The 23,241-nt window shown below is 39.0% G+C and overlaps 1 protein-coding gene across 2 annotated transcripts in view; it reads right to left on the bottom strand.

Moving 5' to 3' along the window:
* Window positions 1-327: 327 nt before the first annotated feature.
* vps13c (vacuolar protein sorting 13 homolog C) overlaps window positions 328-23,241 on the bottom strand; it is a 511,929-nt gene continuing 489,015 nt past the window's right edge. For both annotated transcript variants that reach the window (XM_076287956.1, XM_076287955.1), the window contains 5 exons: window positions 19,668-19,782; window positions 14,552-14,643; window positions 14,272-14,395; window positions 11,322-11,402; window positions 328-1,082 (listed from right to left, as the gene is read on the bottom strand). In XM_076287956.1, the coding sequence (XP_076144071.1) occupies window positions 993-1,082; window positions 11,322-11,402; window positions 14,272-14,395; window positions 14,552-14,643; window positions 19,668-19,782 (502 nt within the window). In that variant the 3' untranslated portion in view covers window positions 328-992. The remainder of the gene's footprint in view (window positions 1,083-11,321; window positions 11,403-14,271; window positions 14,396-14,551; window positions 14,644-19,667; window positions 19,783-23,241) is intronic.

A 23,241-nucleotide genomic window follows, 5' to 3' on the forward strand; every position in this document is an offset into this window, starting at 1 on the left:
CTACCTGGGATTCTGAAATAATCAAAGGCCTCCCACAACAGACTATGTGGTAAAGATCCAAAAGCATTAGCCAAATCCAAGAACACAATGTACAGGTCTCTCTTCTCACGCTTTGCTAACTGAATTTGGTGCCAAATCATGCTGGTATGCTCTAAGCACCCGGAGAAGCCAGGGATTCCAGCTTTTTGCACCGTGGTATCAATTAGTTTATTCCTTTCAAGGTAAAACCTTCCCTTCAACATTCAGTAGACTATAATACCCTATTACCATGATAGTAAGATGTAAGTAAGTAAGATGTACCAGTGCAAGAGTGAATACTTCTGTAGATGTGATATTTCATGCTTTTATTTTAAATCAACAAAATTAAAAAAACAAACAAAAGCAGGTTTTTGGCTTGACATCAAGAAATATTCGTGTGGATTGATGAAAATATAGACACCCCCCCGCCCCCCACCAAACACACACACACACACGTGTCCTGTATGCTGTATAAGTACTATTATCATTTTTGAAGTATTGAAATACCATATCCCAGAGGATTTTCCCCATTCATTTAATTCATTTTGAAAATATTTAATTACTCCAGTGAGACACACATATCACAGATAGTAAATCTAAAGATCACCAGACAGACCTGGCAGAAACTAGTATGATTTGGGATTACATGAATAAACAGACAGAATTAAGACATTTCAATGAACTTTTGCATGATAGATGACAGTTGCAACACACAAATTAATATTTTGGAATGAAACATTGTATTAATGTTAAACATGAAATAGCCAGTAACAAAGAAATCTGCCAATGGCTGTTTTACAGAAAAATCATGTGCACAGAAAGAAACTTTTTAATTTTGAGAGGTTACATTTCAAATAATTTTCTGCCTGTAGGTTGTATGCGATAGTAGGAGTGGGTGAAGAGCATACAGCAAAAATCAAGCAAACTGTGAAGGACTAAAGATTGCGAACATCAGTAAAATTTAAGGCAATTGATCAAAGCTTGCGAAGGCGGTGAGACTGCTGGCGTGTCATCTGCTGTTGGTACTGAGACATCTGAGCACTCACTATGGCATCTCGCAATTTCTGAGAAAAGAAAGGAGAGATGGTGCATCTCAAATCATGAGAGATAAGAGTACAATGAGAACTAGTAACAGTGTCCTGGGGCCTGATGTGCAAATGTTGCATATGCACATCATCTGGATATTTCAAAAATGAAATTAATGTAGCATCCACACCTTCATGTCTGCTGTACATTTGTAATGACTTTTGTCAGTTGGTGATACTCAGGGGGTGTTGTGGGTGGCCACAGAGGGGGGCAATAAATGCTAATTATACTGCTGAATACTAAATCAGCTATAGTAGCTAAGTAATCTCTCTTTACTTTCAAGGGTAAATAGCCGACTCCACATTTATTTATAGATTTATATGGCAGTTATTGCTATATATATGCTGCTATGACCCTAAATCACTCAATTCAACATTAGTTTCTACATTGCTGCCACTTGAAAATACCCAAATCTTGTTAGCTTCAATCAAAAATAATACAATTTAGCCAATAATAGCAAGTGTAGAATTGTCATGGTTACTTTACATTACTAAAGATGATGGCTACCTGCATCAATTCCTGACATAACTTTTAATGTTTTTTCTTCTTTTTTTTTCCGTGCTGTTATTTAGATATAGATATATTGACATATATATATATATATATATATATATATATATATATACACACATAACAGATATAATGTCCTGAAACTTTTGGAACAAACCAATATCACAGGGAAGGGGGCTTTATGAGATATGATATATGACATAATTACAATGATTCATTTTGACTCATTGTATAAAATGACCACAATGACAAATTAAAGAGATAACAGTGATACACTAATAGAGTACCAAAGCCATGACGTAGCATTGTCAAGGCAGCAATTTCAATGGATCTAAACAAATCAATCTAACCATAGAGGTGACCTAGGTGGCTTTCTTAACCTATTTAAATATGTTTACGTTTCTAATATGTTAGTAAATTTTTTTTTACACTGTAGGAATCACATACTACACAATCAAAGTTGTGACTACAGAGTCTGTCTGTCAACCATCACGATGGGAAGCAATCTTAATGCTGCTTTAACATAGGTTAAAACATAAAAAATCTTTCCCTGGGAATGAAATTGAGCGTAGAACTGATGCATATGTTGGGTACTTTAAAGGCTGCTAGCCAGAGAGTGCAACAAATCAAAGACTTATTAGTCTATGTGAAACTACCGTCTTGTTCAAATAATTCCTGATTGTGACATGTGAATGTATAATTGTCTTTTTTTACATGTCTCACACTGTAGCCTTCATTGAACATAAAATATGTAATGTTTAGCAGAAAATAGTCCTAATGAATTATTACTGTTATGACGAGGAAATTCTAGCTCTTATATTTTTGCGAGGCTACAACACTGAAACGCCAAATGCGTCCTTTTCCACAGTGTTAAATAAACCAAATAAACCATTTCTTTCGTTATAGTATATGTATATATACTTTTTTTGATCCTGTGAGGGAAATTTGGTCTCTGCATTTAACCCAATCGGTGAATTAGTGAAACACAAACAGCACACAGTGAACACACAGTGAGGTGAAGCACACACTAATCCCGGCGCAGTGAGCTGCCTGCTACAATGGCGGCGCTCGGGGAGCAGTGAGGGGTTGGGTGCCTTGCTCAAGGGCACTTCAGCCGCGGCCCACTGGTCGGGGCTCGAACCGGCAACGCTCCGGTTACAAGTCCAGAGTGCTAACCAGTGGGCCACGGCTGCTCCATAGTTATAGGATCAGAAGATATCCATCTTTCACTGTAAGGCTTGTATTTCATGCATTTGCCAAAAGCCCCAGAGAGCACCAGAGTGGTAATCGGGATTCGTTATTTGTAAAAGTTGTTTACTTCGCCCTGCTCCTATAACCTGGACTGTGCGATTGCAGCCCCCTACTTCCACTTTCCGCTGCCCTCATAGTCAGCATGGCCGGTAGCTTAATAACGTGGGATGCGTAGCGTATGAGGTTGGTACAGACTACTGAAGATTTTAGATGCAAGACCGCAATAGTAAAACGTTTTTTTTGCTATGCCCAGTGAAGGCTGGCAATGTGGAATATTCTGCTTGTTTGTTGGTGCACAAGCAAGTGTTCAGATTGGCTCTCTATCCATCTTTTACAAGGATTTCACTGGAGCAGATCTTCCACACAACTTCGGTAGCCTGGTCAGTATGTCTCTTAGCTGTCCACTTTCATCAGTCCATCGCAATGTTTTACTGTACACATCGTCAAATAGCAATTAAGGGGACATCGGCCAACCCTAATGCACGCACACTCACACACACAGGCATGCACGCGCGCACACACACACGCACAGGCATACACGCACACACGCAAGCTGTGGCATCATCAAGGGGACGTGTGGTAGAGGGGCGTTATGTTCCTCTACAGCAGGGGTTCCCAAACTTTTCAACCCGCGACCCCCAAAATAACCGTGCCAGAGACTGGCGACCCCCACTATCCCTGGATGTGACTCAAAAAATAAAATAAAATGTGCGCACCGGCCATACGCACTAGGCTTATCCAAACACGGGCTTAACGACAACACAAAAGAACAGAGCAGCCTGTTATGATTTTACATATAGAACTTTACTATATGATAAAAGCAGAATACCTTAGTCAAAAAATAATATCCATGAGTGCACATTATTGCTGTCATGTGCAAACTTTACTTTAATTTCCATTTTAAAGCAACACCAAAGCACTTTTCCTGTCGCACGCACGCTTGTTTATCCAGCACTGGCTTTGGAAATAACGATGTCTACAGACAAGGTAGAGTACGTTGCATGATTTTATGAAAGTATAATGTATTGCGACATCAGAAGCAAGTCAAATTTGTAGTTTCTTATGTCTCATTCCATCGAACTACAGATCCGCTACCCGATCTGGCAAACTTGCATAGTGCGGTTATAGCCGATAGAGCAGGGGTCGGCAATTACGTTTGGACCCGGGCCAATTTTTTTTCAGACAATGGCATCGCGGGCCATAGCTTTTGTAATGGGGGGGGGGTGGGGTTATAGGCCTACTATTTAAATTATTAATTATTATATTATATTAAAATAAACATCATCTAACTTTTAAAATGCATTTAATTTAATTCCATTAAAAACGTTTATTTGCTTATGTGCGCTGTTTTTATGCCGCCTGCTGCATCTCCTGTCGTCTCTCATGAAACAGGCGACTTGCCTAGCAACTTGCCGTAACTAATGTGTAGGCTACAAATATTATTCTTTTGGATGACGTGTAAATGATTAGCTGAACATTGCTATATGCTAGTTATCGATGCAAAATGTCGTTGTCAAAAGCCTTGAAAAGAAAAATTGATTCAGAATGCAGGACCTACAAAGAAGAATGGAAGCAGAGGTATGTGTTGAGCCTGCCTGCATTTCTTAATGCCAAGCCTATTAATTTAACGAAACATAGGCTATTTTTGACCTTGCCCACTGGAAGAGGGAGACAGGACACTGTTGTTTTTTTTTTGCACAAGATTACGCGCACTCGCGTGCCAATACCGTTCCGACCTGTGCGTCATGGATAACTGCAAGGATGTTCCACCTGTTTTGTCACTTTAGTAGGACTATCATCTATACCTCAATAAATGTTTTGAAATTGATGGGATTGCTGTAGGCCTTTTTTTCTTTTTAAAAACATGGGGTTAAAAAAAAAATTCATTCAACAGCAAATTAACGTCATCTCGCGGGCCAGATAGAATCAATGGCGGGCCAAAATTGGCCCGCGGGCCACTATTTGCCGACCCCTGCGATAGAGGGTCGCGAAGAGAATGCAGAAGTCCCGTTCACCCTGTTACGAGTTGATGATTTTGGAAACAGTATTTTAATGTACAAAAAATTCTTTGGTGTTGCTTTAACAGAAGAATATCTCAGTCAGAGTAATATCCACAAACTGTTGTAAACATATGTACATTGTTGCTGCGCAAATTTACATTTTGGCAACTACATTTCAGCGTTAATCTCATCTAATGAGATGGATGCGCGCTATGCGCGGAACACAGCAAGTCCATTCTTGGTTTAATTGTGGAGATGGCCACACGGAGATCATCCTCCACATTTAGACGCAATCTGTATTTGTTTTTAATATATGTCAGTGCAAAGAACGGCGTCAGTACGTCCATCACGGCCTTGGATAGCTGTGGATATTCCCTCTCGACTGAAATCCAGAACTCAGCAAGCGTCTTGGAATTAAAATCTGTCTTTAAAGTGCGGTCACATGACAGCTCAACCAGTGCGTCCTCCATGCCGGCTGACAGATGACTTGCGGTGGTTACAGTGAATGGTGATCTTATCCAGTCAGAATTTTTCAGACCCCCACTTTGGGAACCCCTGCTCTACAGCAATGTTTCTCAAACTTTTTCAGATGAAGGACCACTTAACTTAACCAATAAAAAATAATCGCACGGACCATCTAGCAAAAAAAAAAAAAAAAGATTAGACCTACTTCAACAGTAGCTTATATTAGCCTACACAATTGGCCTACTCACTGAACCACCTTGCTTATTGTCTTTGCACTTCGCTTATTGTGTCAGAGGATTCATATGATTTAAACTGGCATATCTTACATAGACAGTGTTGCAGAACTGTTTGGATTTACATACAAGTTGGTTCAATATTGCAAACAACTCATCTATATTATATTTTACCACGTGTGCTTGCGGACCACTTGGGATAGCTTGCGGACCACCAGTGGTCCCCGGACCACACTTTGAGAAACATTGCTCTACAGGAGTGCCTATAACAACATGTCCACCCCCCGAACTACAACTTGCTACAACTGCAAGTTATGGCAAATCAACTCAAGGAGCTGGAGCTTCGACAGACCAAGCTGAAACTCAAGGCAGGGGATTTCATTCTCGAAGTTGGAAGTGACTGATGATGTGGAAGCTTACCTTCATGCATTCGAGGCAACTGCTACTCGAGAGGGGTGACCGAAGGCACAGTGGGTAGGACTCTTTGCTCCTTTTCTCTCAGGTGAGGCTCTTAAGACATTTCAAGATGTAGAGACTGGCATTGGCCAAGACTATGACAAACTAAAGGAGGAGATTCTAAGCCGCCATGGCCTTGCCAAGTTTAGTTTGGAAAGCATTTCCATAATTGGATTTTCCAAAGGGCAACGCCTCGTGCATAAATGCATGAATTGATTTGAGTAACCAAGAGGTGGCTAGAACCTGAGAAGAACAGCTCAGTAGCCATTGTGGAAACCCATGTTTTGGACCGTTACCTGAGAGCTCTGCCCTATGAAGAAAAAAGGTAATCAGTCACCAGAAACTAACAACAGCCTTGCAGTTAGAAGAAGCAATAGAGCAGTATCAGGCAGCCTCCGATATGCTCTGACTCCCCTGTAAAGAACCCTCAGCTTCCGTTCCAATTAGGCCCAAAAAGAGACCAAACCTGATAGCCCTCCATCTAGCTCACAGAGAAGAGGGTTTAATCCACCTGTACAGCAAAGTAAATTCCTGAACCCTGAATCTCGACAGCTGTGGCGAGTTGGGCCATATCTCTTGGCAGTGTGACAAGTCCGATGACCCAATGCCCACAGCGGGGTCTCAAGTGCACTTTGCTGTCCTCCTTGGGAAGAGGGGAGACAACAGACCGACCTGCCTGGTAACAGTCAACAGGTGTGATGTGGAAGCCTTGTTTGATTCGGGAAGTGCTTGGACCCTTGTTCAAGTGGCCGTGTTGGAGGCATCGCACCTTGCTCAAGGCGAACCGGTTCCCGTCGTTTGTGTCCATGGAGACACCCGTGAGTACCCAACCGCCATGGTGAGGCTAACGACTACTAAGGGTTCATTTGATGTTGAAGTGGGAGTAATCAAGACACTTCCATGCTGTGGAGGGAAGCCTAAAAGAGGCTTAACCAGGAACCCCGAAAACGTAAGTCTCAAGTTAGTCGAATGAGTAAAGTCTGGGTTAACCTCGCCAAACCATGTTCTTCCCCATCAGCTGTAGCTGAAGTTTTTGCAGTGGACTCTTGCGGTGATTCAGAACCCGGGGAGACTGCTGACTCAGAACCGCAACCCGGGCCCAGTGAAAATGAGGCTGTGGGCATTGGAGTGACACCACCACTTAACCCTTTGTTGACGGATCGTTCAATTATCGTTCCTCCAGGAACCATGGCATTGCAGTTGTTATGACGACAAAATACCTCTACAAAGCAAAATATGCTTTTGACGAGCCCTACTGCAATATAGCAAATCGAAATTCAAAGAATAGTAAGCTTTTTTTGTGATTGGTTGTTTTCATGTCGATATAATTGAGCACCGCCCACATCAGCTGAGCACCACGAAGTTGATTCAGCGGCAAACACACACACGCGAAGCAAGAGAATCTTACCTCATGAATGGTCAAAGTGGCAACGAAAATAATGGCAACATCGAAACTATCACTTTTTCCAGGGCAGAATTTGGTTTAGGTCAGGGATTGCAAGTAGGAAGTGATCCTGAGTTGGGAGGAAGGTAAATAAAACCGGGTAGCATGCATGTATGCATAACGTTAGCTTATGGAATGGGAGAAGTAACGCTTCTAGTTTCGTAGGCCTAATAAATCAAAATGTTGCCTACTTCTAAAATGTTGTCCCCAAACAACAAGATGTTATAGGCTATTTAATGTTTCAACTATTTCTTAACGTATCAGCACAAACTGTGCTAAGTGTATGACATTTTTCACGGTATTATTGCGGTAGGAAATGTAGGCTAGAGACGTTAGCACTTGACATACAAATAAGTAGGCTTGCCTCCCATATTGAATCAACGGTAACTCTTATTTCACATGCGAGAGATGTTTAGGAACACAATTTCAGGAATCTGCCCAAAGAAAGGAACATGATAAACTTTGGATTGCTAAATTGTAAAAGAGGCACTAGGCTATTTTGGCGTTTTTACTCATTTTGCTTCTAACCCAGGATCATTGTGGTTGCAATAGAAATCAATTTCTAAATGAATTTATGCAGTGAAAAGGATACATACTGAAATAGTGATTACATGAACACTTTCTGTGTCATTATGGTCAGTCATGAAGTTATTCCACTGCACAGACCATTATGAGACAGACAAACAGACCAACACATATTAGCCTATCTACAAGTTATAAACAGCTGGTAAAGGCTGTTGCAAATCCCTCGAACAGGTGGTCAATCAGAGATTTCAAACGAACGAGGGAACAACATCAATGCAACACGCTGTTTTCCCTTGATGAAAGTGAAACCATGAGTTTTCCCACATCTCAACTTTGGCCAAAGTTTTCAGTGGTAACACCTCATTGAAATAATATGAATCTTGAATCAATAAAGTAACTATCTATCTATCTATCTATCTATCTATCTTCCATATGGGGTCTTAGAAGCCATCTGTCTCCTTCTAGCCACAGTTTTTTTTATTGCAAACATAGTCAACCTAAGCATGCTCAGATGACGTGATAGACGAGGCGCTGTTGCTCACCTGTCCAAACTTCTACACCACCATCCACAAAATGTTATCACAACCAATGAAATACATTTGTGCCTACATACTACTGTCTACACTTTTGTCCTGTCTATGCACCACCTACTTTGTATATCACATTTCACTTTTTCTGCTTTTTTGCACTTCTGGTTAGACACAAACTGCATTTCGTTGTCTCTGTACTTGTACTCTGCACAATGGCAATAAAGTTGAATCTAATCTAATCTAATCTAATGTTGAAAACGTGTTCTCACACTTTCCCGACCAAACTTATCCGACGTAGCAATAGTAACTATGGGACTGACAATGGAACGCAGGGCTTGGAATTGGTCATGTGCATGGGAAAAACAGTTTGGAAAAATATCATCATTCATGTCACTGGCTGCATGTGGGAATAAGAGGTGGGAAACTGGGTGAAGATTTTGCTAACTGAGTTGCCCAGTTGGGGGCTCGTCGTCACATTTGTAGTCCTTGTGGACTTTCATGTCTATACATTTTTAGTGAACTTGTGAATTTGCTGTTTTTGTCATTTGAAAGCTGCATATCCTTCTTTCACAAGCGTTGAAGGACTGTAAATACAGTTGTTATTTAAGATTAGTGAGCATACTGTATGCTTTAACCTTTGTTGTTGCATCCATGTTTTTCACACGGCAAAGCACATGAACACTCGCAGTGGGAAAAACAACGTAATCACAGGGGCGGTCCCTGATATTCCCAGGTGGATGAACAGACCATTATTCATTATTCCTAACTGTCCAAATACCTACCCGCCATTTCATGTTGTGCTGCTGGCTCTTAAAGGGAATGACAGATGTCATTCTTATTGGTTTAAAGGATGTCACGCCCAAAACACACCCATGAATGATTAAGAAACATAAGAACAACACTTCTGAACAATGCACCTGGGGCCTGTACTACGAAGCGGGGTTTCTGGCTTATCTGGGTAACTTCGATAGTAACTTGATCACGTGTGGCGTAACTTCCCGATTAACCCGTACTACGAAAGGTGGATAGGTTTTAACCGAGGTATGCTGCCATGGCAATTTACGCTGCATCTCAAACCTGCTCCGACCAGGTTATGTTCTTAGTTAACCCGAGGTTTCCGTTAACCACACCCTTTATAAGTACCACCCCTCCACTAACAATTTCTCCCGAGACATGTCGGCGTACCTGGATGATCCATACGACATTGGAGCGCAAATCGTGAGGGACTCTCTTCGCAGGGCGAGGGGTTTTAGAGACCGCCAGAAAATATATATAGCCTACCCGGACGATATTCTCTATGAAGATATAGATTGTCAGCCGAGGGAATTCGTTATCTTTGTCAGATGATCCAGGAAGACGTCTCATAGCAATGCCCGTACGTGGACATTCATGTATTCAATCGGTGATGCAAGAATACTGTAGGCTATGTCCTAAAATAAATCGGACATAGGCCTACAGTATGCTGAACATCTGATCAAGAATAGCCTAAAATAAATCGGACATAGCCTACAGTAGGCCTAATAAATAAAAATCACCATTTTAACAAACTTGTTGAATTGAATGTCATATTACTGTACCCTGCACATAAAGGCTACACATTTCCACAGCACCAGAATCCGACCGAATGCCTCCCTCAACCCCCTCCATAATCGGCCTTCCACTAATATTTGCGATGGCCAACTCCTCTGCTACTGTAAAACACTCTGGTGCCTTTCCTCCTACAGTAGTGTTCGAAGACACCTGTTTCTTGTTAGCTGTAAAACAGAGGCCAAGTGAAGGCTATAAGCTAGGCCTACATGTTTTCATAATTAAGAAATATTAATGCAAGCTATAACTATATCAACCTATTCTGAATAATGTTTTTGTGTTTCATTTTCACCTGCTGCCATGTGCGTTTGGCAATGGTGTTGCATCTGAAATGTTCACAGGATTAGGCATAGGCCTACACTAAATCAGTCAATGGGGGCTACTTAAACATTCAATTATCCTTATTACTGTAATCTATATGCCCACTTCTGAATTTGGTTGCATCTGTAGGCCTTTCTATGAACTCAAATTAGGCTATTTAATTATTTCAACTCATTTCAGACATTCCGTAAGCTACTAATCCTCCGTAACACATATTTGAAGAACATGTGGGAATAAAACTTTACTTTGGCATTTAGGCTACCCGATCTGTAATACGTTGCCAACAGCCTTGCTTTGCTCACTGCCGACGTATTTGATTTTTGTCGTAGAGTGGGTTTTGATTCCTCAACTTGTCATAATAATTGTGCATTCCTCATCCGTAAAATAAGGTGATCATCATTGAAAGTGGTGACTTGCGCTGCAACCCGCCCCTTTTATGTGAACGCGCACAGGTTAACCCCGGCTCAACAAATCAACTTCATAATCAGCGTCGTAGTACCGATTAACACCACTTAAGATAACCAGGTTTTGTCAACCCTGGTTTAACAAAGTAACCCTGGGTTACATCTGGGTAGGTTAAGCTCCCTTCGTAGTACAGGCCCCTGGTGTCTAATCACAAAATCACACCGTTTAATTAGTAAATATGGACTGGACACGCCTTAAATGTTTTTGAACTTTGCGTCTCTGACCAGGCGTCTTAGATTGCTAAAACAGAGCCCTTAATGTGTAGCTACACTGTGTAGAAGTGTTAATATTGTGCTAAATTAGTTGTTTGTTCATACACCGTTCAGGCCTGATTTCATACAGCTGAACTATTATTTTTAGTCTGTACACTACGTTTTTTACACAAGGCCCTGGATAATTATTTACTTTGTGTGTTGTGTAATAGCCTTACCTCTGCAAGCTCAGCATATTTCATTGCCACAACTCTCACTTCCTCACCATTTTTCTTAGAGATCCTCAATTTATTCTGCTCCTACATAAAACAATATATCAACATAGACTCAAAAATACACAAATACACACATACTGTATATGTCACCTGTATTATTTCTACAAATACATTGGTAGTTTCACAATCAGGATAAGTTTCACAAGGCCTAAAAATTAAACCCTCTTGAAATATCATTATTTACAAATTTTGTATGTTTAATCTAGATCTGCTGAAGGTTCAAATGTTTCATGGCAACTGGTCATCATTGACAATTTTTACTTCCAATGTAAAATGTGTGTTGGAGTGGACATGCATTTTTTGCTTAGCCTGGTAAACGAAACTCATTCACGAAGTGAATAGAGTCTGCACACTCACTATTTTAGTGGCAACAATATCACTTATTATGACGTTCAAATTCTATGTGGAAATTTTGTTGGTAGGCTCTTACTTGGTTTGAAGTCATTCCTAAACAAGTTCAACAGCTATATTTCAGCTCAGCTATATTTCTGAACTTATGTTTGACTGAAATATGTAACATATTACAACATATTACAAAATATCATAGTGTGGTCCAGTTTTTTGCCCACAGTACATTTTGTTAATATTATGTGTTGAAGTGGTGTAGTTTTAAAATTAAATGTGAATTTGAGGATGGAAATGACTGAAAGATGGTTTTGTGCCAACAAATGGTCATTTTTGTGCCAACTGTCAAGTCTAGCCATTAACCCTTAGAACCCTAAGCTGTTTTTAGGGCATTTTCACTACCTTTATTCATAAGGATTTATTCTGGTCATTGTAAGTGCCGCACACACATATTATATATATTTTTTTCGGCACAGTCTAGGCTATCCAGATCTGCCATCATTTCATGTATTAGTACTAGCATTGATTTTATTTAGATTTTTAAAGAATTAAAATACAAAAAGCACATTATAAAAATTCTTATATTTTGATTATGTATCTCACCACTGCAAGCTCATAGCTCTACATGCATTTCATTTGTGTGTAGGGCAGACTGTCCTGAATCTGGCAATATAATTGCCATGTTGGAGGGATACTCTGGGGTTGAGCAATTTACAGAAATATGTGGTGTGTGATTTACGGAAATAAATGCCATTTTTTATTTAGTGATGAAAAATGACCTTTCTGTGCTCCATATCTGTGACACGAACTGATCTGACCTGACTTGACCCGAGTTTGCGTGTTAGCCTGTGTGTGTATGCACTCATAATGATTCTCAACTTTTGACTGCATTGCCATAAACAAAGTAAAGGCAAAAAAGGTGTTTCTTTGTTGAACAAATTGGGATGCAATGTAAGCCTTGAATTGGATGCCATGCAGGAATTTGCTAGGATCTCAAAACCGGATTATGAACATGCTTTGCCATAGAGCAGTGGTCCCCAAACTATGGCCCGCGGGCCGGATACGGCCCGCCACCTCATTTTGGGTGGCCCCCCAAAACATGTCCGTAGTATATATCACCCGGCCCGCACGGGAGTACAACATCGTCAAACTAAAACCTCCGCAATTTCCCCCATTCATTCTCTATGGCGAGTCTTAACAGTACACATGTAATACTCTTTTTGTCCACCGGTGGTTGTTTTGGCGCCGTTTTGCGTTTGCCATCGAAAACGGAATGAAATGTAGGCCTACCTGCAAACAATGTAAGAGGCCTATGCTGACTGCATCAGTGCTCAAAGTAATTTAAAAATGTATCAATTAATTGTTAATAACTAACTAACTTCTATTCAAGTCATATTTCTGGGACTTTCTGGGATAATTATTTCAATTTTTTATTCACTCGATCAAATGTTCATTTCAGACCACTTCAGCACTTCATAAAATTCTCATAGTTTGAGAACTTTAAATTATTTTTAGGATATTCACAACTTGAGCTGTGTATGCAAAGACACAGAATTCAGAGTTCACACATTTTTAATAAAATATACTTTTGGTACTCCCTGCTAATACTTTTGGGAATGCAAATTTGTTTTTATTAGTATTATTTAATTTTACACTGATATGGCATGATGACAATATAAACACAGCTAACAACACAGCTATGTCTTGACATGTGAAGAAATTGACAATAAAGCAGACTTTGACTTTGACTTTGACAATGGTATTAAATTGCAATAGCCTATGATTAAATGTAATAGAATATTCAACTAAGAATGCTGTTGTTCACAGCACTAAGCTATTTATGGTTACTGATATAGAACTACTCCGAGTCTCTGGCCCTCTCTTGGAGCCAGGCATAGTGAGCTGGCCCTCGGAAGAAAAAGTTTGGGGACCACTGCCATAGAGAAACACACGATAGCGTTGGATTATAAACATGCTTTGCCACAAAAACAGACAAAAACGTGGGGTAAGTCCAGCTATATGAAGTTATTATTTTGCTGTCACTTCGTCTGTTTTTATAAGCCAGAAGGATCGATATACATGATACTAATGAATAGCACTGTGTCTCCTCTTTCATCTGATATGCTTGCCATATCTATGCGATCACGGGTTAGCGAGTAATTCAAACGAGAGTGATGGGTGCGCAGGTGAACGCAGAGAAGTATAGGCTGTAAATATGATGCAATTTGATTTAATTTCATGATTTTTTTTTATTTTCATACTTGACCGTACAGACAAGTGCGTGGTCTCGTTGAAAAGCCCCACTTCTGCCCTGTCACGCTCGCTGTGATAAACAGTTCCGGACCAATGTGACAGAGAAGAAAGGGTGTGTTTTTTGACACACTTTGCGTCAATCGGGTTCTAAGGGTTAATAGCAACATAGTTATTCAACAGTATTCCAGTATAATCGTATTTTGAGGTACAATGTCTAGCGATTACCCTAATTGTGAAACTACCCACAGGTGTATACAATATACACCACTGGGCAACCATTGTGCACACTTCCTACCTTACAATAAAGCTTGAGGTCTGATCCCTCTACACTGGGTGGTTTGTAGAAGAGCTTATAAAGGCATTCCCAGTCCTTGCTGAAGTGACCAACAAACTCTATCTCCTTCACACACATTACCCGCCTATCACACACAAAATTAGTGCACATATAGGTTGAAATTCATATTTAAATGTGCATTACCATTATTTTTGACATATCAAAGATGTAAAATGTCATTACACATTGAATTCATAAAGACTTAAAGAAGCATACTTACTGCCTTTCAGGATTGACATACCTGTTAGTTATGACTATTTTAGTTTTCCTGTGTCCAGGGAAATCAAAGTGTTCCCTGAAGAATTCCCCATCCACCTGCTTAATCTCTGACCTCTGTAAAAAAGATAAATAATTAGTCTTACATAAAACACAGTTACACAGTCACAGTGAAGCGGTTTTAAGGCTGAACTTTCAATTATGATTTATCGACAAACCAATTGATCATAAGATTACCAATATCATATCATACTGCATCCAGTGAATTCACATAAAAATAAATAAATTTGACACCCTTTCAAAATACTATTACCGGGTTGTATGTGTTGGAACATCTGCAATATTATTAGTCAATGTTAGGCTAACAGAGTAAGTTAACAAAATCAGTTTAACATAGCTCACATTTACTTTACACATTTATCAACATTAGCTTGTGAACGCTAACGTATGTGACGGATTTGTGATCCATTTGTAATGGATTTATGTTTCCTAACCTTTACTAACAAAGTTCTACTGAGTTTAGAGTTCTATTGTGTGTTGCCATGGTCACGGGGTGTGTCTGTTTACTATCATTTTGTGGTAACATTAATGTCCAAGTTGTTATAGAAACTAGCAGACATTGAATTCGACAATGGACTATGAAAGCCTGTAGCTCCGTGACAATATGTTGCCAGCAATTCGTTTTTGTTGGTGACACTTGTTGCCTGGACTATAAACTTGCTGTTACTCACAGACATAACATATGGAACTGGAACAACCCTGACTGAATTACTGAATTACAAAACCATACATGTAGCCCTCTAAAGCAAGCACATTTCACTTACACCAACATGCACATTCACATTAACTCACTGCATGGAATTAACTGTGCTTTATTACATATTTTAACTACACAAACTCACACTCAGATAGATCAAGACAGTTATTACATTGTTACTTTTATGTGATAGTTGAAGTATCAGGCAGACAATTTGTCCAAAGCGACTTTGAAGTGGAATGAAATTATTTCATTGAAAACAGTTAGAAATCAACATTATACATAATTTAACGGTAACGCTTTAGAATAACATGTGCTTATTAGGTATTAACAGTGCATAATAAGCAGTTAACAATTCATTACTAACAGTTAGTTAACTGTTGTTATCCTTTAATAACATTAACTAACTGTTAACATGCAGCTTGTAAGTGATAATAAGCAGCCTTTTAAGTTACTTACAAGCATATTTGTTAACAGTTGTAAGTGTTAACAAGCAGCTTGTTAATGCTTGTTAATGGTGTATAAGACAAAAAGGTGGATAACTAATACGCTTATAAGACCTTTCTTACCTATTTGTAGTACATTTTGCAGCCCCCCAATCTAAAGCGAGGACCATGTAGCCTAAAGTTCCACAAGCCCAACCTTCTATCTCTCTATCGAGCTTGGTTTAGCTGTGAGAAATACACCTTCAAAATTGTTGCAGTGAGCAGGAATCGAACCCCGGTCTCCCGTGTCAAAGAGTGCATCGCTACTTGTTGAGCTACACTCCTGTTCCTAATTAGTTGATGGAAAATATTCCGATCTTCTATATCATACTAGCTATGCTTTTTACAAATATGTTTCTGATGGAAAAGTGGTGTTTAATTTCCATAATCTTTGTTCAGTGAACGCATAAAATAGTTTGTCAGTTTGTCAGCAGTCTAAAGATATGCCAGCTTTGTATATAGTTTGGTTACCTAGCAACCGAGGCTTAAAGACGATAAGTGGGTGCGTTCAAAGCTCTGGTTTAAAGTTGCAAACATAGGCGAACGTTCGTGATCGATTTGAAACATGTTTCAGTTTGCCTTGAACAGAGGCGAACATTCGTGGTCTGTTTCTGCATTAATTAAACACCACTTTTCCATCAGAAACATATTTGTAAAAAGCATAGCTAGTGTGATATAGCACTTCGGAATATAGAATCAAAATAAACAATTTCATCAGCTGTACAAGAAAAGTAGTGTAGCTCAGTAAGTAGCAATGCACTCTTTGAAGCAGGAGACCGGGGTTCGATTCCTGCTCACTGCAACAATTTTAAAGGTGCATTTCTCACAGCTAAACCAAGCTAGATAGAGAGATATAGTATAGAGAGATAGAAGGTTGGGCTTGTGGAACTATAGGCTACATGGTCCTCGCTTTAGATTGGGGGGCTGCAAAATGTACTACAAATAGGTAAGAAAGGTCTTATAAGCGTATTAGTTATCCACCTTTTTGTCTTATACACCATTAACAAGCATTAACAAGCTGCTTGTTAACACTTACAACTGTTAACAAATATGCTTGTAAGTAACCTAAAAGGCTGCTTATTAACACTTACAAGCTGCATGTTAACAGTTAGTTAATGTTATTAAAGGATAACAACAGTTAACTAACTGTTAGTAATTAATTGTTAACTGCTTATTATGCACTGTTAATACCTAATAAGCACATGTTATTCTAAAGCGTTACCAATTTAACAAATATATAGCAATATTACATTTGAAAATATAACAAAACAACCACTAAATAACAACAACAATGACCAAAAACTATTATTATATATAAAAATGGACGTGCCAAGTATCTGTAGCTGTTAAAACAGATTACTGTTTACAGGGAAGCTTTACGATTCTTTTTCAATGAAACAGGGTCCTCTGTGGAATGGACATTGTGGGTACCTGATCCGTGCTGCCTGTCCGATCCATTCTGTGCATGTGCAACATGTTCACAATTTATTTGCTTAGCCTTCCTGCAGGAATTTATTTAATTCACTTAGTCATTCTCTGGTTATAGATAGGTCTATTATTCACATGATTTTGTGACACGTCTTTTTTGCAGCTGCCAGCATCCGTTTTATTTTATAATTCTATGGAGTAGACCAGTGTTTACCAAAGTCTGGGTCGCGACCCACGGGTGGGTCGCAGGAGAATTTATTTGGGTCGCCAGCCCAGCACAATTTATGTTGTGTTATAGGTCTAACTGATACCATATGTCATTTGATACCAGGAAAGTTAACAGTTTTCTATTAGGATGTAGTTTGTTAACTACCACAGTTGCGGTTTTGTCATAAAAGCTCATGAAACTGGGGGACGAACGCATCGCAGAGGGGAAGCCAGAGCATGGATATCTACCTCTCAAAATGAAACCGCTCTGTGGGGCGCCTGCCATGACCTGTACCTCGCAGTTGCAAACTGCAAGTGACATGAATCCGCCTATTTGCACGAACATTAACAGATACAGTTCCTCAACTTTACCGATTAAAATCTAGTGACCGTGCTGTCAACTAAAGCAGACATCCATAGACCGGATAAGGATATTCAATTGCATGCAGATAGTTTCGATTGTAGAGGCAATCTTTAAAGTTAATAGCAACCTCCTCACATTCTTATTTCTGATTTAAAATGCACAACAGTGCATTATATTAGGCTACAATTTAAATAGACATTTTAAACACTATTTATCTCGTTTCCTATCTCGCGAACTCCAAAGTAAAGGCGCATTCTTCCGGCTATTGCCCAAAAGCCTCTTGTTCTGATATAACGACTATATAATATAATACAACAATACAATATAACGACTTGAGTTATTTGCTGTTTACATCGGAAATGACGTCCACGGTGTTATGGACCCATTTGTCTGCAACGCAACGTAGCCTCCAACATGTTTTTTTAGAAATACAGAAACAGCTTTACTATGCTGACGAATGCGCAACATGCAAGAATTTCCCCAAACTCGGTTGCACATTAAAACTTATCTTTTCAGTAGTCATTTCCAACTTTTCACGCTGATGGTGCTCAAAATGCAACACTACCATGTTCAAAGCAGGATCTATCTATTTAGATCCTATAGCAATGTATGGTTGGGGGAGGCATAGAAAAGTTGGAGAACCTGTGACCTAAAACAATGTTGGTGGTTGCAGGGTAGATTTGAAGTGAAATGGGTCGCGATGGTCTGTCATTTTTAAAAAGTGGGTCGCCAGAAAAAAAGTTTGGGAAACACTGGAGTAGACCGTGTTTTCAAAAAAGTCCTTGGCTTCTTTTAAAATGTGACCGAGCTGTTTTTAAAGTTGAGTAATGTTCGAACTTAAAATTGAAATATGCTGTTGTCAATTCAGTAAGCTTGCTAGGTGAGTATAAGATTCAAATTTCATCCACTTCCATCAGTTACAGGTGGGAGTTAAGGGTCACCAACACAGAAGTTAAATGTGTCCAGGACCTTGACAAAAGATAAAATATCATTGCAATAGTCCAGTCCAGTGACATATTGTGTAAAATATGCTATATGCTATAATATAAAAAGTGTGAACTGATAAGACATTGAGACGAAAGCTACATGCTTGGAGAAATTAAGTTGGTCATTGATCATTATGACCATGCCCATAGTCTCTTAAAGCTTTTATTAGGGGGTCAATGATAATTGAAGTTGGATATTTTGTGGGATAGCTGGATTGGCTGGGAATACTAGGAGGTCAGTTTTTGATGAGTTTTTGAAAGATTGAGCTGAATATGATGCTCCCTCATCAAACCTGAAACAACACTGGGGCATGCTCAAATGCAAGCTGAAATTCCAAGGAGAAGACAAAAGCAAACAAAATGCACTCATAACGTTAAATGATCTGGAGAAAAGATATGGTGTACATTTCACAATATTCAAACAGAATAATTGTCCTACATAAACATAAACTTATCCACAAATCTAGGATAATATTTTTGAGGCATTCTCATTAAACAGAGAAAATGATTACAAATATTCTTTACTGAAAAAAATACACAAAATCTTGCTCTCTGCCACATACTCTACCTAAATACAGAGTAACTAACTCAAATAACCTCTTCAGAAGAATGTGACATTTTGATGTGTAATGTGAGAATCCCTAACCCCTTACTCCCACCCACCAACTCATTCCTCCTCAGGCTGCATGAAAAATAGAAACAGAAGGGAAAACTATTACAGAATCATTACATGATAAGAATCAATACAGTTCTATGTATTCAGATTCAAAGTATGATCTGGAATTTTAGTTTGTAATTCAACACAAACTTGTAAATTGTCCAGGAATGTCATAGTTCACTGCTTTTATAATAGTAGGGAGAATAGTAGACATAATTATATGGAAAGCCCACTTTGGGCACCTGAACAATCTCACCTGGTAAAAGTCATAACCTTGGGCTTCATGTAAGTTGTATGGTCTGATCACCCCGTCTTCCTGAATTAGACGGGCTGGGCGTAATTTGTTCACTTCCTCCGAAGATTCTGCCACTCTATCAATAAAACATTTCAAAGTCATGTTTTGTCCATGCACCAAACCATGAATCAGACGCACACCCTAAATATGCAAGATTGATTGTTTTTTTTGTAAGCATGTAAGATGATTAAGTGAGACAAATGTATACATAAACGGTGCACTAGGAAAAACATGAACATTTACCTATGATAATGTGAATACTGATAATACATTGAAAATATCAATATATAAAATAAAAAGTTAAAAAAGGAATATTGTTGCATTTGATACTCATTAAAGGAGTTATGTGTACATTCAGTCATAAAAAAAATAAAATGAACACTTACAGTATTAAACATTTCCAAAATAAATTGAGACCAGCAATGAGTCCCTACATTCCATGGATGTATGTATACATAATTGAACATGCTTTTGAACATTTGAACATGCTTACAGCATGTCCTTATTGTATTTATCATACTTTATTTTGCAGCAATGGCTTCACTGGCTTCTTGTACATTTCCAACTGCATTTAAACTTGCTTGGGTAACACTGCTGCTTAAAAAGCCTTCCCTTGCTCTCACCTAAGTAGGGATCTATCCACACCTCTCATTTCTCTCTCTCAGGCTGTTGAAAGGGCGGCTTCCAAATTATGGGTAGGACACAAGTCCGCATCTCACTGCCTCGCCACAGGGGTCATGTCATGATTGATGACCAGCTAACCACTATTTAAAGGTGCTCTGAGCGATGCCCAGGTTGTTTTTGTTGCCGTTTTTGGAGCCTGGGCTGTCCACAGAGATCGCGTTTTTTTACAGTGTATTCAGGACACAGACAGCTAGCGGTTGGTTAGGTGTTTGCAGTAAGTGACATAAAATGTTTTAGCCTAAAAAACGCGCGGCATCGCTTACATAGAGCACCTTTAATATATGAAAAATCAGGCTGTACCTAACCCAACATGCCACACAGCTCTTGTTACAGACCATGGTTATCTTTCACCTTGACTACTACTGGCGTTCAGAGGGGGAGGGAATGCCACTCCAAGTGAAAATATGATGAGGTGCCCAATGGAGTAAAAAAAAAAAAAAAAGTACAACCGTACCCTCTGAGACAGGCTTTCCCAAAGTAGGTGCTGCCTGCCTGTGACAACAATCAAGCACAAAATAATGAAATAAAATTCATAAAATGGATGTTATTTGACTCAAAATTGTACTTGAGTCATGTTTACAGCTAACAAAATGCTTTCATAAGATTTTGAATTTGTAGAGTGCTGCTTACATTCATGTTACAATCATTTTTATTTTATTTTTAGATTATGTCAGGTTAACTGTAATACTAAAAGGCAAAGTAGATTGGTGCCATCAATGACACAACAGAGTTTGCTCGAGTCATTCCCATTGTTAAAACATAGCCCTACATATTACTTCTCATTTAAAGTACTTTTTAGCCACATCCTTTTATAATGCTCTGATGTCAGAGCTGCTTAATAGAGTCGGAGCTGGGTGGGTGTACAGCAATCTACAGGAAATCAATCTAGTAGCCTAACGATTTTCTTTTTTTTACAATTATGTATTAGTAAAAGCAAGTGCTTTTCTCTTGTTAATAGCGGTATCACAATGTCAAAACACTAGCCTTCTAGCTAACTAAACCAATAGCATGCTTAGACGATTCTTAGGTGATTCAAATATTCTAATTGGTTGTTCAATTACAAAATCAAGCAGAGGTGTAAAAATCCTATACGGTAAATATGCCAAAGGAATTGGATGATTTGTAAAACTTTGGGGGAATAGCTTTTTTCAGTTAAGTTTCAGATGTTAGTATTGTAGCAATGGGGAAAAAACCAAAAGTTGTTCATGATAAGCATGGTCAGGTGGAGTAATTTCAGAAACAGGCCTCTAGAAAAAGCTTCTAAGAGAGCAGACAGGGAAATGATAATCAAAGAAAAACGGAAGCGACAAAGGAACAGAGAAATAATGACAAGACTAACTGACATTATAATGCGAGTCAAGATGGCACATAAAGCTCCAGGACCTGACATCATCCCGGGGTGTGTTCTTAAGGCCTGTGCTTCTGAACTGACAGCAGTATTCACAGACATCTTCAACCTCTCACTGCTACAGTCTGTCGTCCCCACATGCTTTAAGAGGGCCACCATCATCCCAGTCAAACCATCAGTGAGCTGTCTAAATCAGTGGTCTCCAACACGGTGCCCGCGGGGCTATGAGGCGCCCCCAGCGCACCTTCTAAAAATAGCCAACAGGTCGCCTGCAGATCACGCTCTAAAAACACGCTCTATTGTGAAGAGCTATTCAATCGATATTTAAGTCTAGACCAGAACCATTTTAAGAATGTATGTAGCCATACATCTGTAACATTAAATTGATATTGGTGATATCTTACAAATTGTAGCTGCGTTAAATTTTAGCCTTTGGCTCCAAATCCGTTTCCCATTCAGTCTTTAAACAACAACAGAAGCGGAGCGCATACACGCTGCTCGCACGCATAGACAGTAAAGGGGGGAAAACTAGCTCGTCTGGTGTAGCCAATGGAAGCATATCTTTGCAAAAGTTCTGTGGCCATTCCATGTTCGTCAAATACGGTTCTTGCATGATTGTTCAAGAACTGAAAAACAATTGCTTTAGCTCACAGGCCTTTTCTCCTCCGTAGGCTACTGCCGTATAATAGCACTGAAAATGTTGTGGCATGCATGACTGAGCAGGACTGTGCATTACCTTTTTTGTCAGATCATGGAGAGATTTCAGGTATGCAATAACTTTAAAAGGAGTTTTCATATGTTAGGGTGGTGTGGGGGATTACTATTGAAATGTTAAAACTGAATTGTCCACTGAAATCAGAACTTAAACAACCCCTGAATTCATAATGGTGGGTGGGTATACATTTTTTTTTGTTAATAAAAAATAGATTAGATTCCCCATGCAAACTTTGAAATGAACAAACTGAACAAAAATGTTGGTAGTGTTGCATAGGCCTACACAATATTGATAATTTAAAAGTACAAATCTCATAGGCCTATTATTTAGGAGGACTACCCTTGCAAAAAAGGGGTGACGGTATGTTTGTTTCAAATGAGTAGCCCTCCATATGATTTCGGGTCTTCAGGTCTTCTGTGTAAACTAATGGACACATTGAGACTTTAAAAATGTGAGACTCAAGGTATCTGACTATGCCACACTGTGTAAAATTATAGTTTTGGGTCTTTCAAAAGGGGTCTATAGGCATAGCCTATCTGATCAGCATGCACTTAGTTAATTAAGTGTTCTTATGAGTTAAATAAGAACACTTATAAGATATAATATACATGGTTTGTATATTATATAGGGCTGTCAATCGATTAAAAAAATGAATCTAATTAATTACATACTCTGTAATTAATTAATCTAAATTAATCGCAAATATAATTTTTGCTGTGAAAGTATTTTAAATATTTAAATTCAAATGAATCATTGAATAATCAGCATTAGTGACATTAAAGTTCAAA

Source organism: Alosa pseudoharengus, unplaced genomic scaffold (genome assembly GCF_046254945.1).
Source record: "Alosa pseudoharengus isolate Yale_2024_CS ecotype anadromous, Long Island Sound unplaced genomic scaffold, YU_APseudo_1.1 YU_APseudo_1.1_scf_16, whole genome shotgun sequence".
NCBI lineage: Eukaryota > Metazoa > Chordata > Actinopteri > Clupeiformes > Clupeidae > Alosa > Alosa pseudoharengus.